Raw genomic sequence first — 17069 nt, 5'->3', positions numbered from 1 at the left:
ATTCCAGTTCCAAGGCTTGGCAGGTACATACCCAGACAAGAGCATGCTCAGCAGGAGGAGGGCGCAAGCTGTGCCCAACACATGGCAGCCTCTTCCACTGCAGGTACTCTGAACAACACAGACCTACCCTGCCCTCAGGGACTTTACTGTCCATCCCAGATGGCAGATCTGCCTGTAAATACAGACAAAATGACACAGTGCAAGTATCTACTTGCTGTGCACTAAATACCACTCCACGTATTTTTAATTCATTGCCACAGGTTGGTCCATTAATATCCCAGCTGTGCAGACGCAGCACAGAGAGCTTTCAGAGACGTGCCTTGGAACAAACCAAGTTAGAAGCCTTGGCAGCGGTCACACCAATTCCAAGAAACTACACAGTTCCTAGTTAAACGTTAGCATATATAAGTCACCCCAACAGTGGATGGTTCCAAAAGTTCACTGAGGGACAAACTGCTGGGGATGTTACATTCCTACAGAAGCATGCACTCCAGTCTCGACTCCTCCACCTCAGACATCGCCTCCTCTGATGCGCCTCCACCTCCTTCATGGAGTGCCGAGCTCCTGGCTTCAGTCGGGCCCAGCCCTGGCTCCTACCAGCACTTGGGTAGTGAACCAGCAGAAGGAAGATCTCTCTGTCTGCCTTTCAAACAGATCAGAAATAAACTTCTTTTAAAATTTTTTTCGAACCCAGAACAGTAGCCTAGTGGCTAAAGTCCTCACTTGCATGTGCCAGGATCCCATAGGAGTGCCCATTCATTTCCTGGCGGCCCCGCTTCCCTTCCAGGTCCCTGCTTCTGGCCTGGGAAAGGAATAGAAGATGGTCCAAAGCCTTGGGACCCTGCACTCATGTGGGAGACCCAGAAGAGGCTCCGTGCTACTGGCTTTGAATTGGCTCAGTTCTGGCCATTGTGGCCACTTGGGGAGTGAATCAGTGGACAGAGGATCTTCCTGTTTCTCCTCCCCTCTCTGTATATCTGACTTTCCAATAAAAATAAATAAATCATTAAGATTTTTTCCCCCAATAGGATCAGAGCTGTGGCATAGTGGGTTAACCCTCTGCCTGTAGCTCCAGTATCCCATATGAGCACTGGTTCAAATCCTGGCTGTTCCACTTCTGATTCAGTTCCCTGTTAATGTGCCTGGGAAGGCAGCAAAAGATGGTCCAATCCATGGGCTCCCGTACCCACATGGGAGACCCAGAAAAAGCTCCTGGCTCCTGGGCTTCAGACCACCCAGCTCTGGCATTTGTGACCACTTGAGCAGTGAACCAATGGATGGAAGGTCTGTCTTTGTGTCTCCTGGTCTCTCTGTAAATAAATGTTTGTGTGTGTGTATATGTATATGTATATATAGCCACAAGGAATCTTATCACACTACGTGACAATGTCCTGAGCCATTGCTCTCCAAGTTGAAATCTCAGTCTGGGCAGCAAGGTTCACCCCCCGGCCCTGCCACTGCGTCCCCTCACCCCCTGGCCCTGCCACTGCGTCCCCTCACCCCCCCGGCCCTGCCACTGCATCCCCTCACCCCCCCGGCCCTGCCACTGCGTCCCCTCACCCCCCGGCCCTGCCACTGCATCCCCTCATCCCCCCCAGCCCTGCCACTGCGTCCCCTCACCCCTCTGGCCCTGCCACAGCGTCCCCTCACCCCCCCCCCCGGCCCTGCCACTGCGTCTCCTAGCACGCACCTCCAGCGACTTTCATCTATGTGCTTCATGTGGAAACAGCAGTTTTCTCCTACAAACTCAGACAGCTCTTGGCAGAACAATAAGCACTGTTTAAACACACCATGCTGGACAAACACGGCCTCTGCCCCACAAGGTGTTCAAGGCAACTATATTTACAAGGGTATTTCCCCCATTTGCATTTTCCATATACAGGCTTTGCAAACAAAGCAAGACTACTGTTTATCACCGTTACCCTTTCCTTCTCGCCCCCTTTCAAGCAACACATCTGGTCTCCAGCAGCGCAAAGTGTAGCCTGAGCTGAATCACCCAGCAGCAAAAAACATTTCACCTCTCACTTTACAAATGAAGAAAGTAAAGCTTGAAGACAGAAAACAAAAAACAAGTATCTGGTAGACAACTCCACCAAGCCAATGAACCCTGGTTCTCAGCCACCCAGCACTGCGCTAAGCAGTTCAGCTGGAAAGCCAGGGAGGAGGGTGCAGGTGCCCTGAGTTTGGGGAACAGTGCAGCACGAGCCTCTCCTTCTGACTAAAGCTCAAGTTAGAGCAAGCAGGGCCATGATACACTTCACAAATTCCAGTGGGGTCCTTGTGCTGGGCCACACCAATCTCGTGCCTTTCCAGTGTCCTTCAGCCTTCTTGAGCCGATGGAAGCTCCAGGGTGCTGCCGACTGGAAGCTGTGACTGACAACACCCCTCATTCCGAATGGTAACACTGCTTCTCCATAGCACCGCTCTCTAATTATTGCTGCGTGCAGCCTGCGTCGACCACAATTCCTCCTATTCCTACCTCGGTCTAGTCTGGTACCCATCCTCCGCCCTTGCCAGGTGGCGTTTTTACTCCCCCTCTTTCCTTTCCTTTCCTTGCACTTTGAAGCGCTGTGTCTGCCACCCCCAAGTAGCTGAGGCTCTTGACACAACGGGCTTCTATTAAGCCGTCTGACTCTCCTGGACTAACAAGTTTCTCAAACCCATGATTGCAACAAAACCCTAAAATAAAGGCCCTTCCATCAGCTGTGGGCCATTTCTTCTCTCTCCCTCTTAAACACACCCTCCCACATCTCTCTAACAGAAACGCTCAGGGGAAAGGAAAAAAAAAGAAGAAGAAAAGAGCCAAGTAACTCTAGATCCCTGTTAGCTTTCCAGTACGCTGCCTGGCTCCAAATGAGCAGCGTTTTAGAAGCAGCTCAAAGACTGTCCCAGCCTTGAAGGCCATTTTCGGTGGAGCAGCCGCATCCAGATGTTTGTAACTTCTGCCCTCGCGCTCTCCTTTACCACTCTAAAAACTATTAAAGAAAGACGGAAAGGGACGCGGGAAGGCTCGGCGAGCAGCCAGGGAAGTCCCAGGAATTAAACACCGAAGCCACGGGCGGCAGGAGTCAGCTCCGCAAAGCGAGTCAGGACTTCTCGCCCGCAACAGTTTTCCCTCGGCAACAATAGGGCTCGCACGACCTTGCCCAAGGGGCGCAGCCCAAAGTTGCAGCAGACGGAGCGAGAAAACGCAGATGGGGGGTGGGGTAGGGTGGGATGGGGGGCAAACGCCGGGGCCAAGAAACCAACGCGAGGCACCCCAGTCCTCCGGGGGGGGGGGGCTACAGCGTCCGCCCCTCGTGCTCCTTTTTTTTTAATTTATTTATTTTTCTTTTCTTTTGAAGATTGCATCCAAATTTTAAAGTTTCAGTTTCATACCGGCGGGGAGCCGAAGTGCTTCCGAAAAGCGGTCAGAAAAGTTGGCGTTTCTCGCCCTGTGACCGGCCGGGGGTGGGGGACGGGAACCCCGGCGCGAGGCGGAGCGGTTCGCCCCCACCCCGCGGGCTCTCCCCGACCCCCGGGGCGCGGGGCGCTGTTCCGGCGTCCGCAGGCGCCCGCGTGGCCGGCGGACCGGCGACCGCCGCCCAGTGTCCCGGCTCTCGGCGACCCCGGCCCCGGGAGGCGGGAAGGAGCGGGTGGCCCCGAAACAATGGGCCCGGGGTGGGGAGGGGACGGCCCGGGAGCCGCAGGGCTGCCCTCGCCTCGCCCTCCACCCGGGTGCGGGCGCCGCGCGGAGGCGCTTTCCGGGGCCCCGCGGGCCACCGCCCCCCACCCGCCAGCGCCCAGTGCCGGGAGCCCGGGCCTCGGCCGGGCGGGCCGGGCGCTCACCTTGACGAAGAGCTCGATGAGGGGCTCTTTGTCCTCCTCCTTGAGCCCGTTCAGCGGCATCGACAACGCCATGGCCGGCTCGGCTGCTGCTGCGGCTTCGGCTCCGGGGCTGCTCTGGCTGCGGACTCCCGGCGCGCTGCGCTCGCTGGACACACTCCCGGCGTCGAGCTGGCCGCGGCCTCGACTCCCTCAGCACCGCCCCACGCCCCACGAGCGACTCGCAGGCGGCCGCAGCCCCAGCCGCTTCAAGCCGCGGGGCGGGGCGCCTGGGGCGGGGCCTCGCGCTGGGGGCGGGGCCAGGGCTCGGCGGCGTCTCGGGACTCTCCCGAGGAAAGGGCGCGGCCGGAGCTCGGGGGGCGTGGCCCCGGGCGGGAAAAGCCCGAGAGGCCGCGCTGGCGCCGGCGGAAAAGCCACTCAGGAGCTTGGAAGGCGCACACGGGGCGTGCCCAGGGCGTGAGGGGCGTGGCCTCAGTGGACGGGCCACGCCTCCCGGGGAGGCGGAGGGACGTTTCCCCGCTCCAGGGCCGAGCCTGACACCGCCTCCCTCCGCAGCGCCGCCGCGTCCTCCGCAGCTGCTGCTGGGCCGGAGCCAGGTGACCTCATGCCTCTGCCGGCCTGGGGGCGGCGAGGAGGCGCCCTCTCCCCGAGCCAGAGTCCGGGGACTCATCGACCTTCCCCGGGGTGGCCACCTCCCTCAGCTCCCCCTGTTAGGTGGAGCTGACTTCCAGTAAAACTTTTCGGAAAGTTTTCATCGCCTTGGAGATAGCTTTTTCCTTCTACCTACTTTTTTTTTTTTAAGGCGCTAGAACTAACATCTCCCCAAACATTTCTAAGTCTTTGCTGGGTTCCTGGCTGTGAAGGGGCGGAGTCGGGCGGGAGGGATCTTCTCCAGAGGACCTCAAGACCCCTCTCGTTCCCGGCGCCTAAGATTCCCAAGCCCCAGTTGGCGCTGTTGTGGCGCTGCCAGGGGGCCGATCTCGCCTCCTGCATTCACCTGGCAAACCTAAGGGTGCTTCGCACGACCTTAGAGAGTCTTCAGGAAGAGGAGCGGTCACGGCCTGACAGGCCCCAGGAGCTCACAGTCCGCGACCCTCGGATCCGGGGGAAATGGGCGGGCGCCTGAGCACCCCGGGCTGGGCGCGCGGTCGGCACCCAGCCCAACTCCACGGGCCTGGCCTCCAGCCTGACGCTTGATCGCTCGATCGGCGACTCCTCCCCGCGTCGCAGGAGTTTGCCTCCGCGCCCTTGGCGCCCAGCGTGCGTGGGGAAGCTTGAACAGAGTTGCGTGTGTGCGTGAAAAGGCAACGAACCTGCTAGCGCAAAGCCAGCTGCTGCCAGAGCCTCTGTGAACCGGACGGTGGGCTCCGTGCTTAGGGTCACGCGCTCGCGCCTCCCAGTCAGCCTGTTACAAGTCCGGATCCTGACACTAACATGTCCTTAACGACCCCTAAGCCCCGGCGTCATTATCCACGAGACAGGAGGGTGGGGCTGAAGGCTGCAGCAGGTCTTGCCCAGTGTCCTGCGGCCAGTCAAGTGAGGACTGTTATCTGTGCCTGGACAGATAAGGGCCCCATCCACTCCTATGGGCTGGGGTGGCTCCCAACTCAATTCCTTCCCGGACCAGCTTGCTTGCTGAGAAGAGATGATTGTTCACTGCCCCTTGGAGCGGATGTGAACCAAAAACAAACTGGAGGGGGCTGGGTGGACTGGGAACTGACCCGGATGTTACTTTTTTTTGCAGATTCTTGAAAATGATCCCTACTTAACAAATATGGGGAAATAAGAGCCGGAGGGTCAGAAACAGAGGGGCCACCGTTGCTTACCCAGGCAGATAGTGGAGCTGGGATTCAAACCTGCGACTGTCTGGGCTCCTCTTCATTTCCAGCCCCTTTTTCTCCCCACCCCCTTACACCCTACCGGTAAGGGAACCCAAATTGGGGGCCAGCACAGGTCCCAGCCTTACATGATCTCAGGAAACCTCAAAAGCTCCAGCCTGAGGTTCTCGCATCTCAAATGGGTACCTGTTAACATTCCACTTCCCATCCAGCTCCTTGTCAGTGTGCCTGGGAAAGCAGCAGAGGATGGCTCAAGTCCTCAGGCCCCTGCATCCAGGTGAGAGACCCAGAGGGAGCTCCTGGCTTTGGACCTGCCCAGCTTCCAGCCAATGCGACCATTTTGGGCAATGAACCAGCAGACAGAAGCCTTCTGTCTCTCCTTCTCTCTGTTACTGCCTTTCAAATAAATATTTTAAAAACCAAACAAAAGCAAAAATATCTCCAGTCTGGTCCAAGACCTGACACGGGGGCAGGAGGGTCCTGCTTTCTAAGGAGTCAGCCAAAGCTCCTTGTGGTGTGTGTGTGTGTGTGTGTGTGTGTGTGTTGCAGGCACCTTGCTAGCCACACAGCACCCAATATGGAGGTGACCCAGGCCCTGAAGGGGGAGCAGCCCAAGCTTCTGCAGTCTTCACTGATCTGAGCCTACAGGAAGTAGGCTCAGGAAGGGAACACACTCCCCAGAGTCCTGGGATAGTGCGGGCTCCAGGACTGCCCCTGCCCAGCAGCAAACCCCAGGGCAGAGCCCCTGCTTAGAGACCAGGGTTAGGGTCACAATCTGGATTTCCCAGCATCCATCCCCTTGTGGCTTGCAAGGATGGGTAGAACACAATAGAAGGGAGAAGGGGGACTTGTGCTGGGAGACCGCATATGCATCGTGCATTCCGGGCTCCATCCAGTTGCAGCGTGTGTCTGTTTTGTATTCTACACTGATACTTTTGGAACATGCAGGGAAATCTAAAAGGTGGGCGGAGTTCTGGTCGCCTTGGCACACACCCTCTAATCCCGTCTCCACTCTCGTGCAGCTCTCCACCTGCTATACCTGCGTCCTTGCAATTCCTTGACAATGCCAACAGGTTGTTGCTTCAGGGCCTTTGCACTTGCTATTAGCCATCTCTGGAACATTCTTCTCCCAGAATTCTGGCAGCACTCACTCTTGCCTCCTTTGGGTCTTCCACGCGGAGAAATCTTCCCCAAATACACCACATGGCAAGCTACTGTATCCCGCCCCACCTTCTGCTTCATTTCTCTCCTTGACATTTAAAAGCTTCTGATACATGTTTCACCTCTCTGTTTATTGTCTGTCATCAGCCACTTGAGCATGAACTCCTCAGGGGGCGGGGCTTCTTGGTAGGCTTGGTTTGTAGCTGTATTTTCCTGGGGCAGGTCTTGGTACACAATAGGAACCTATGGGATAATTGCATTTTCCGAGTGTGTGTGCCAATTTCGATGTACCCTTAAGGGTGATCCTGCTCTCCCAAGCCGGGAAGCCAAGTGCTTTGTGTTTGCTTAAGACAACCATTTCACAAAGGGCCAAGATTTTTAGAAGACAAGAGGGCCCCTTCCAGGAAGCCTCTGACCGGCAGCCCTGGCTCAGAAAGGCTGCCCGTGCATGGTCCTGCTTTGCTTCCTGCAGTTTGGTAGCAGAGTTAGGCACGAAGTGTAGGGCCAGGCTACCTGTCACTTACCAGCCCACTATAAGTCACTGTGCTCCAGTTTCTTGTGGGTAAAATGTATTTAACAACTGAACCGACATTACAAGATCATTGAGTTATTCTAACAAAATGCCTGTAATGGCGTCTGGCCTGGGCTAAATGCTCTGGCACTGTTGGTTTGACACCCATCCGACTGTGCACCCCACCAGCCAAGGGGTTCTCACCCAGCTAGCTGGCTTATCTCACATCCAGTCATGTTTCGCTTCCATTTTGGAGGCATAGAAGTCATGGTCCCTAGTTAACAAATAAGTGGATTGAGGGTTGGAGGACCACCTGCCACTGTTGTTTAACCAGGCAGATAATGGCGCTGGGATTCTAACCACAACTGTCCGCTATGCCAAATCCTTAAGAGGGTGTGGGGAAAGATGGGCTCCTAACCATCCTCCAAGCCTCCAATAAGATGAGCCCCAGCTCCCAGAAGCTTCCTTGCAGCATGTAGTGGGAGGCATGTTTCTGCCCACCTTTTATTGCCTAGGGTCCCATGTCATCCCTTGAGGAGGCAAGGGTGGCATCACAGGTTCCCCTGCGGGCCTCCCTGGCAATCCAGCCATTGCACTGGGTCCCAGATGAAATAAATCTTTTGGCACCAGCTCTGTGGTGGCCTAGTGGCTAAAGTCCTTGCCTTGAACGCACCAGGATCCCATATGGGTGTCAGTCCCAGTCCCAGCAGCTCCACTTCCCGTCCAGCTCCCTGCTTGTGGCCTGGGCAGGCAGTCGAGGATGGCCCAAGGCTTTGGGACCCTGCACTTGCGTGGGAGACCTGAAGCAACTTCCTGGCTCCTGGCTTCAGATCAGCACAAGCACGGGCCGTTGCAGTTACTTGGGGAGTGAATCATCAGATGGAAGATCTTCCTCTTTGCTTCTCCTCTCTGTACATCTCACTTTGCAATAAAAATAAATAAATCTTTAAAAAAAGAAAAGAAAAGAAATGAAATCTTTTAAAAAAGAAAGAAGGGACCAGTGCGATAGCCTGGTGGCTAAAGTCCTCACCTTGAATGCACCAGGATCCTTTATGGGCACTGGTTCTAATCCTGGCTGCTCCACTTCCCTTCCAGCTCGCTGCCTGTGGTCTGGGAACACTAGAGGACAGTCCAACACCTTGGGACCCTGCACCTGCCTGGGAGACCCAGAAGAAGCTTCCCTCTCCTGGCTTTAGATCGGTTCAGCTTGGGACTTTGTAACCACTTGGGGAGTGAACCAATGGATGGATGATTTTTCTCTCTGTCTCTCCTTCTCTCTGTAAATCTCACTTTACAGTAATGAAATAAATAAATCTTTGAGAGTCATAATATAATACCAATTTCAGAGTGTTGTTGTGGAACTCGACCAAGGTAAAAAGTATAAAGCACATAGTGTAATACCTAGCACATGGTAAGTGCCCAATAAATACTAGTTATCATTTATGTTCCCCCATGCCTAACTCCATGCATGACACAGAACAGCAACTCCACTCAGTTCAGTCAGGCTGTGTGAAAGAATAAATAGGGGCCAGCACAGTGGCTCATTGCTAATCCTCTGCCTACAAATTCCAGCATCCCATATGGGTGCTAGTTCATGTCCCAGTGATTCCACTTCCCATCCAGCTCCCTGCTTGTGGCCTGGGAAGGCAGATGGCAGTCAAGGATGGCCCAAAGCCTTGGGACCCTGCACCCACGTGAGAGACTCAGAAGTGCTCCTGGCTCCTGGCTCCCAGCTTCAGATCGGCGCAGCTTGAGCCGTTGCGGTCACTTGTGGAGTGAATCATCGGATGGAAGATCTTTTCTGTCTCTCCTCCTCTCTGTATATCTGACTTTGCAATAAAAATAAATAAACCTGTAAGAAAAAAAAAAGAGAGAAAAGAAAAAGACTTAGGCTTGGACAAGTTAGGCAGTCGCTTAGGGTCACACAAGCAGTAAGTGACAGAGCCTACAATGAATGCCAGACCTCAGGGTGGATATTAGGCAGAGCAGTGAAGACATTGCTTATATTTCATACAGGAATGCCTGATTTGAATGCCGGATATTCCCGTTTCCATTCTACTTCCTGCTAATAGATGTTCTGGGAGGCAACGGATGATGGTTCAAGTACCTGGGTCGTGGCCTCCAACAAGGGGGACCTGGATAGAGTTCCTGGCTTCAGCCTGGCCCATCCTGTGTCACTGTGGATGTTGGAGGACTGAACCAAAAATGGTTCACTCTCTTTTTCTCTTTCTCTTTCTTCCTGCAACCCATTACCCTCCCTTTTAAATAAATTAAAAGAAATATCTCTTGATCCCCGGTGCCCATGTCCTTGCCAGCCAACCACTCACAACTTGCCAGCCAACTGCTCATAACGCTGATGTGCAAGATGACACATAAAGTTTTGACAGGAAAATTTCATCTCCTGCTTCTTCTGCACCACGTAAATCCATCTCTCCTTTGTACCACGATCACCACATCAGAAAATGTCCCTAACAGGCCTCCATTCAAACCTCAGCTGAGCCTCTTCCAAGCTTGGAGAATCACTGTGCCTTTCTTGACCTGGCTGAGTTTCCATCTCTCGATCTAGTGAAGAGTTCTGTGTCCCCCAGAGGCTGACACGAGGCAGGAGAGAAGGGGGAGTCACAGACCTGCAGGAGAGCATCAGCCACACCCAAGAGAACTAGTTAACAAGGCATCCACAGACACAGCAATTACTGAAACTGTTGTCTCCTCATTCATTCCAAAACAAACGAGTTATTATTACCCACTAGGAGAAAAGTCATGAAAGTGGCTACATAGAAAGTTATTATTTTTAAATCAGTATTTTACATGCAAAGCTCCACCATTTAGAAATTGTGGTATAAAAGGATTTCATTTATAAACATCAACTAATAGGGCTGGTGTTGTGGTGCAGCAAGTTAGGCAACCACTTGCAATGTCAGCATCCCATATGAGTGCCTGTTCAAGCCCCGGCTGCTCCACTTCAAATCCATCTCTCTGCTGTTGCACCCAGAAAGACAGTGGAAGAAAGCCCAAGAATTTGGACCTCTGCCACTCAAATGGGAGCTTTGGATGGAGTTCCAGGCTCCTGGCTCCAGCCTGGCCCAGCCCCAGTTGTTGAGGACATTTCAAGGAATAAACCAGGGACAGAATATCTCTCTATATATAGTTCTGTCTTTCAAATACTTACATCTTCAAAACAAATGAACAAAAAGCAACCAATGGGGTGGTTAATTGGCTTGGTAGTTGAGATGCCCTCGACCTTATGTCTACGTTACCTGAGTCCTACACTCAGCTCCCGCTCCTGATTCCAATCTCCTGCTAACGCAGACCCTGGGAGGCAGTGGTGATAGCTCAAGCACTGGCTTCCTACCACCCCAGTGGAGCACCTGAATTGAGTTCCTGCCTCACAGCCTCAACCCTGCCCAATTCAGGCTATTACAGGCATTTAAGGAGTAAGATGGCAGATACCACTCTCTGTATCTCCAAGTCTCAGCCTCAAAAACGAATAAAAATATTTTGGTGCCAGCACAATGGCTCAACTGATTAATCTGCCACCTTGCAAGCACCAGCACCCCATGTGGACACAGGTTCGTGTCCCTGTTGCTCCACTTCCCATCCAGCTCCTCCTATATGGCCTGGGAAAACAGCAGAGGATGGACCAAAGTCTTGGGACACTGTACGCTCGTGGAACACTTGGAAGACATTCCTGGCTCCTGGTCTCTGGCTCCTGGCTCCTGACTTTGGATCAGCTCAGCTCCAGTCATTGCAGCCATTTGGGGAGTAAACCAACAGATAAAAAGATATCTCTTTCTCTCTGTCTCTCTATAAATCTGCCTTTCCAATAAAAAAAATTAAATAAATCTTAAAAAATAAATAATTCATTCACAAAATCCTTGAAAATATGCCAATAAGTGGAGAGGGTTTAATCTGTTCTTGAACAGGAAGGCTCAAAATCCTGATGTCAATAGCCTTGTGGTACCGATCCGGTGTGGATATCTGTGTACACATTAGCACAAGCATAGATCTGCCTGTGCCTCTGTATGCCACTAATAGTGTCTATGGCCACAGAGGGGGACTGAGTCGCTGGGAATGGACGTGTGAGTGGCTAATTATGCACTGCTTTGTCCTTGGTGTCCATCTTACCCGCCAAACATTGGTTTAAGGGAAGGAAAAAAAAAAAAAAAACAGCTGAAAGACCCGGCTGTGTGCAAAGAGGTCGCTTAACTCCCAACAGTGGCTTTTCCAGGCAACCTCAGGCACTACTCCTTGGCCTGCCAGCCCCATTTGGGTTCCCCTCCTTGGCACACAGCTAGGTGGGAAAGCTAAGACCAGAGCCCTGGCTCCTTAGCAGGGCTTCTGCTAACAAGGACCTCTCTCTCTCTTTCTCTCTCTCTCTCTCTCTCTCACACACACACACACCCTGTGTGAACACCACTGAGCTGCTTTGTTGCAGTTCTGTCCCCTTGGGAGAAGAAACCTTAGCTGCCTGGTGACTGTCTAGTCTTGGAGAAGTCGCAGGTTTCACTTGGTCACTTGGGAGCTGCTCCAGCCCAGAAGGGAACTGAGTTGACTGGAAGCCAGGGTCTTAATTGCACTGGATCCCGTGGAGACCATGAGTTTCTTGCTGCAGCTTGGGGAGAGGGAAGAATTCCTCCCCTGCCCCTTCTCCCATACCAGCTCAAAACCAGCCAAGATTCATCCCCCCACTGCCTCCATATAAGGCACTGTATTAAGTTCCCAAAGATTGCTTTCTCTCTCCCATTGAAACAGCTTTTTACTGTAGCGAACATGGTAAGTGCTGTGAGTCTTTGCCACTGACTTCTTTATTCACTCATGACCCAATTTGGTATTGAGGACCTACTATGTGCCAGGCACAGTTCCAAGCCCAGGACCGACAGCAACATTCTGGCAGTCACTAAGATCGCATTCTATTTGGGAAGACAGACAATAAACAAATACCCAGACAGCTGTGCTAAAGGCAACGGAAAACAAGAGCTAGAAAGACAAATGAAGCAGAGTAAGGGGGTGGGGGTGGGGAGAGGTGCTACAGGCTCAGAATAGGGGATCTCTCTGGTAAGAGAGCCTTTGAGTAAAGGCAGTGAGGAAGTTAAAATAATATTGGGTTAAGCTCTGTTCAATGCAATGGAAATAGCACGTGCAAAAACATGGAGGCAGGATGTCCTGGGGGTGCTGCTGGGTGGTGAAGATACAAGCAGGAGGTCAGGGTCTAGAGAGCTTTGGTGACATATTTGTTCAGGCCTCAGGCTGTGAGCTCAGTGGCTCTGTCCACCATCCTGCCTAGTAGACACTTCTGAGTAGCAGAGAATTAAGTACAAATTCTTTAGCTAAATAACAGAGATCACCCATAGTGAGTAAATAACCACTTCCCCAAAGAAAATAATAATCTTTAGGAAGATGCACAGGGCTTTATCATATGCAATGACAAAAGAATTTAAAAGGCTCTAGCGGGGCCGAGGCCACATGGCCTGGGTCCTATGACCTGCCTACACGGTGGATGCCAGGTGCATGAGACCCAGGGTTGGGGGTAGGGTGTTGGCAGGGCCTAGGTGCCTGGTCTGACTCCTTTGGCTCTCCTGTGCAGTAGATACCTGGTCTGTGAGCCCCAGGAATGAGGGGTCCAGCAGTGACGAGGTTGGGGTCCCAGGATGCCAATGGTGCCAGGCAAAGCCCACTGGCCTCCAAGCAGCACAGTTGTAGGGGCTTTGTGTGTGGGAATGCAGTGGGTCTGGGGATGGCACAGCTGGGGGAGTACGGGGACATGAGAGCTCACATTCAGGATTGGTGGTCTGACCATAGAGTACATGTGTCAGAATTGAGCCTCCTCAGTGGAAAAGACGGAGCAGTGGATGGCAGGCCCAGATGCACATGGAAGATATGGCAGCCCATTGGGGCCTGCAGAGGACGTCTGGTACCATAGTAGAGGAAGGAGAACAGTACAAATTAGACAACTACCCAAACCAAGCGATGACCGCAAATATCTGGGCAAATGGAGACTCTAAGGTCAATGAGGTCAATGGACATCGGAAGGATTCCCTCATCCTTGGGTTGGCAGGACTGACAGCATTTCAGAACTGCTGAAACCACTTCCGCAGCACCCTTGGAGCTGGGTTAATATCAGGTGGCCGTTCCCATCCCTGGGTACTGGGCAGCTGGGAGGCTGAGTGTGGCTTCTCCCCTTATCTTCCCCCTTCCCCTGGACACAGGAAGAAGGAAAAGAAAATGTGGAAACAATGGTCTTGTCCACTTTCCCATAACCCTCAAACCTTCCCACCCTGATCAACTATGTAAACATCACCAAAAATAAAAATTTGTTGAAAAGAATTAAAAAACCTTTAAAACTACTATGGGGATTTGGATATCCCCACCAAAGTTCAAATTGAAATTTAATATATATTGTCAGGCACTGGTGTTATAGGGGGACGGTAAAGCTGCTGCCGGTTCACATCCCAGCTGCTCCACTTCCAATCCAGCTCTTGCTAATGCCTGGGGAAAGCAGCAAAAGAAAATATCTGTTGTGAGGTATTAAAATGTGGGACAAGATGAGAAAAAGAAAGAGATCTCTTTATTTGAAAGGCTGAGTTACACACACACAGAAAAAGAAAGAAAAGGGGAGAGAAAGCTTCCATTTATGCTTTCCTACCCAAATGGCTACATCAGCCAACCCTGGGCCGGGCCAAAACCAAGAGTCTGAAACTCCATCCAGGTCTCCCTTGTGGATGCAGGTGCCCAAGCATTTGGGTCATCTTCCACTGCCTTTCCAGGTACAATAGCATGGGGATGGATCAGAAGTGAAACATCCCATTTGAACCACTGCTCCTATAGATAGATAGCTCTCTGCACTACAGTGCCAGCTCCCAAGGTGAGACATTTAAGAGCTGGTGACCAGGAGGACTCTGCCCTCATGAGTGGCTTAACCCATGCAGGATTCATGGATTGCTGGATTGTCCTGAGAGTAGATCTCTCCTGGAGGCCAGCTTGGCTTTGACCTTCATCTGCGTGCTTCTTGTTCCATGCTGCCCTGCACTGCCTTAGCACTTTGTGGAGTCCCCACCAGCAAGAAGGGCCCTGACCATGGACTTCCAAAACTGTGAGTTAAATCAATCTCTATTCTTTGTAAGTTACCTGTTCTTGTTATATAGTCAGAGTGCTGAATAGGATCGGCTCATAAAAGAGAGAGAGAGATGGCCAATAAGCAGGAGTCTTTATTAGCTGCCCTCCAGGCAAGGTCCACCGGTCCAAGGAGGGGCGTTGAGTCAGTAGAGCTGTGCCCTTCGAGGGTTGTTTTGGGTTGACATAGGCGCCACACTGACGAGTAGGGGTGAGGCTTTGGTGAATGAGAAAGTTATTTACAGGTCATAGTGAACTTTGCGGTTGGCCGATTCTGGAAATTGGGAATATTTTCGATAAAGCCCTGCTCCTGTATCTGGGAGGGACAGGGATACTACCCTGGAGGTTTTGTTGGTGCTGCTCTGCCATGACTGACTCTCTTTCCACAATCAGCCCTACACGTGCATGTTCAGTCATGGTAGCGAAAAACAGACTGAGACACCTCCTGGCCATCAGAAGGGAGAACTAGTGCATTTGTCTGCCGGCTGTGCTTGTCACAATGCACCTTAACCACCCATCTGTAAAGAAGCTGAGGCCTGGGGAGGGGACGTGGTTTGTTTAAGATCATACTGCTGGGCCTGGTGCGGTAGCCTAGCGGCTAAAGTCCTCGCCCTGAATGCACCGGGATCCCATATGGTTGCTGGTTCTAATCCCGGCAGCTCCACTTCCCATTCAGCTCCCTGCTTGTGGCCTGGAAAAGCAGTCGAGCATGGCCCAACACCTGGGGACCCTGCACTTGCATGGAAGACTCAGAAGAGCTCCTGGCTCCTGGCTTCAGATTGGTGCAGTACCAGCCATTGCAGTCACTTGTGGAGTGAATCATTGGACAGGAGATCTTGCTATCCGTCTCTCCTCCTCTCTGTATATCTGATTTTGCAGTTTAAAAAAAAAAAAAAAAAGATCGCACTGCCAGGGATCCTACAGGCCAGCATGTAGTCATATGTAGTCAGCTGTTGAAATGCTAGGTTGGGATGCCAACTCTGTACAGGACTTCTTGGGTTTGAGTCCCAGTTCCAGCTTCCTGACAATACAGACCTCTGTGACAGCACGGGATGGCCCTGTCATCCAAAGTGCAGACCTGGATTGAGTCCCTAGTCCCTGCTTTCCACCTGGACAGGCTATTGTGGGCATCTGCAGAGTCATTCGGTGGATGGAAGCTTGTCATGGTTTATTTCCCTCTACTCAAATCTAAAATAAGTAAATACATAAATACAAATAAATAGAGGCCGGGGCATTGGCTCCATTAGTGAATCCTCCACTTCCAAGCTCTGGCATCCCTTATGGGTGCTGATTCATGTCCCAGCAGCTCCACTTCCCATCCAGCTCCCTGCTTGTGACTTGGGAAAGCAGCAAAAGATGGTCCAAAGCTTTGGAACCCTGCATCCGTGTGGGAGTCCTGGGAAAAACTGCTGGCTCCTGGCTTCAGATCAGCTCAGCCTTTGCAGCCACTTGGGGAGTAAACAAAAAAAAATCTTTCTGTCTCTCTTTCTCTCCATAAATCTGATCTGACTTTCCAATAAAAATGAATAAATCTTAAAGAAAAAAGAGATAAGATTTTTAATAAAATAAGCAAGGTCTAGTTCTTTGGTGTCTCTGCTTTAGCCCACCGTCTCTGTGAGACCAGACCTGTATCTCTTCACATGGCCCCAGCCTGGCTAGAGATGGTATTCAGAAAAAGTTTGGCAAACTTTGGGTCTTGTGCTAACTCTAACATACCATGTTGCTTCCCTGACAACATATGATCCACTTAGTCATTAGACAGAGTTAGCCCTGATGATGACATTCCTATGCCTAATGCCCTCAGCCAGGTGTTACCCACTTCTGTACGCCTCTCCCATCCCAACTCCAACACCCTAGACAAGCCCAGCATAGCAGCCTGGAGGATCAGAAATCACCATCATCATCATCATCATCACTATAATCATCACCATCACCATCCTCACCATCGTTAAAGCCTGCACTAGTATTAGAGATTGACGGAGCATTTAATATGGGCCTGTGGAATGCGTTCCACATGCCATTTCAGGCGTAGCTACAACCCCAGTTGAAAATTCTAGCCCCATTTTGTAGAGGACCCTCAGAGGGTCCACTTGCCCAACTTAAGCAGCTGGTCTGAAGCAGAGCTGGAACTTGAACCCGTGTCTATGCTGACTGCGCCTGGTGCAGTCTCCTCTATCGACCTGCCTCCTTCCCATCGCCCATGCCATGTGGGCAGTGCCCTGTGTCCAGCAGTCTTCCCCCATCTTCCTCCTCTCCCATTTTCTCTTTGGACCGAGTCTGACTGTGACCGTCAACACGAAGGAAAACAGCTCCACACATAGAAGACTGCCTTGGAGCCGCCTGCTTCCTGGCGCCTCAGGAGAATCCACGCGGTGGCCCACGCCCCGCTGCTTCCTCACATCATCGGAGCTAAGCAGTGACAATCCTTCCCAGCCACAAGATGTGGCTTGAGGGAGGACGCTTTTCCTTCACCCCTGGAGGCCTGCGGATCATGGCTTTGGTACGAACAGACCTCTAGATCACAGCAAGGTGGCGGGGGGGGGGGGGGGTGGGCAGCTAGTTGAAAGTCAGAACACAGTGGTGTTTCTTCAAAGGTGACATGTGCCCTTCATGCTTCACAAGAA

General features: G+C 52.3%; 1 protein-coding gene across 1 annotated transcript in view; it reads right to left on the bottom strand.

Moving 5' to 3' along the window:
• The window catches only part of CLIC4 (chloride intracellular channel 4), a 75447-nt gene extending 71344 nt beyond the window's left edge, over positions 1–4103 (bottom strand). The window contains exon 1 of the mRNA XM_058676991.1: positions 3829–4103. Within this exon, the coding sequence (XP_058532974.1) occupies positions 3829–3900 (72 nt within the window). The 5' untranslated portion in view covers positions 3901–4103. The remainder of the gene's footprint in view (positions 1–3828) is intronic.
• Positions 4104–17069: the final 12966 nt, after the last annotated feature.

This window comes from Ochotona princeps, chromosome 2 (assembly GCF_030435755.1).
Source record: "Ochotona princeps isolate mOchPri1 chromosome 2, mOchPri1.hap1, whole genome shotgun sequence".
NCBI lineage: Eukaryota > Metazoa > Chordata > Mammalia > Lagomorpha > Ochotonidae > Ochotona > Ochotona princeps.
The sequence above is the reverse complement of the archived record's forward strand: the minus strand, read 5'-3'. Positions and strand labels throughout refer to the sequence as shown.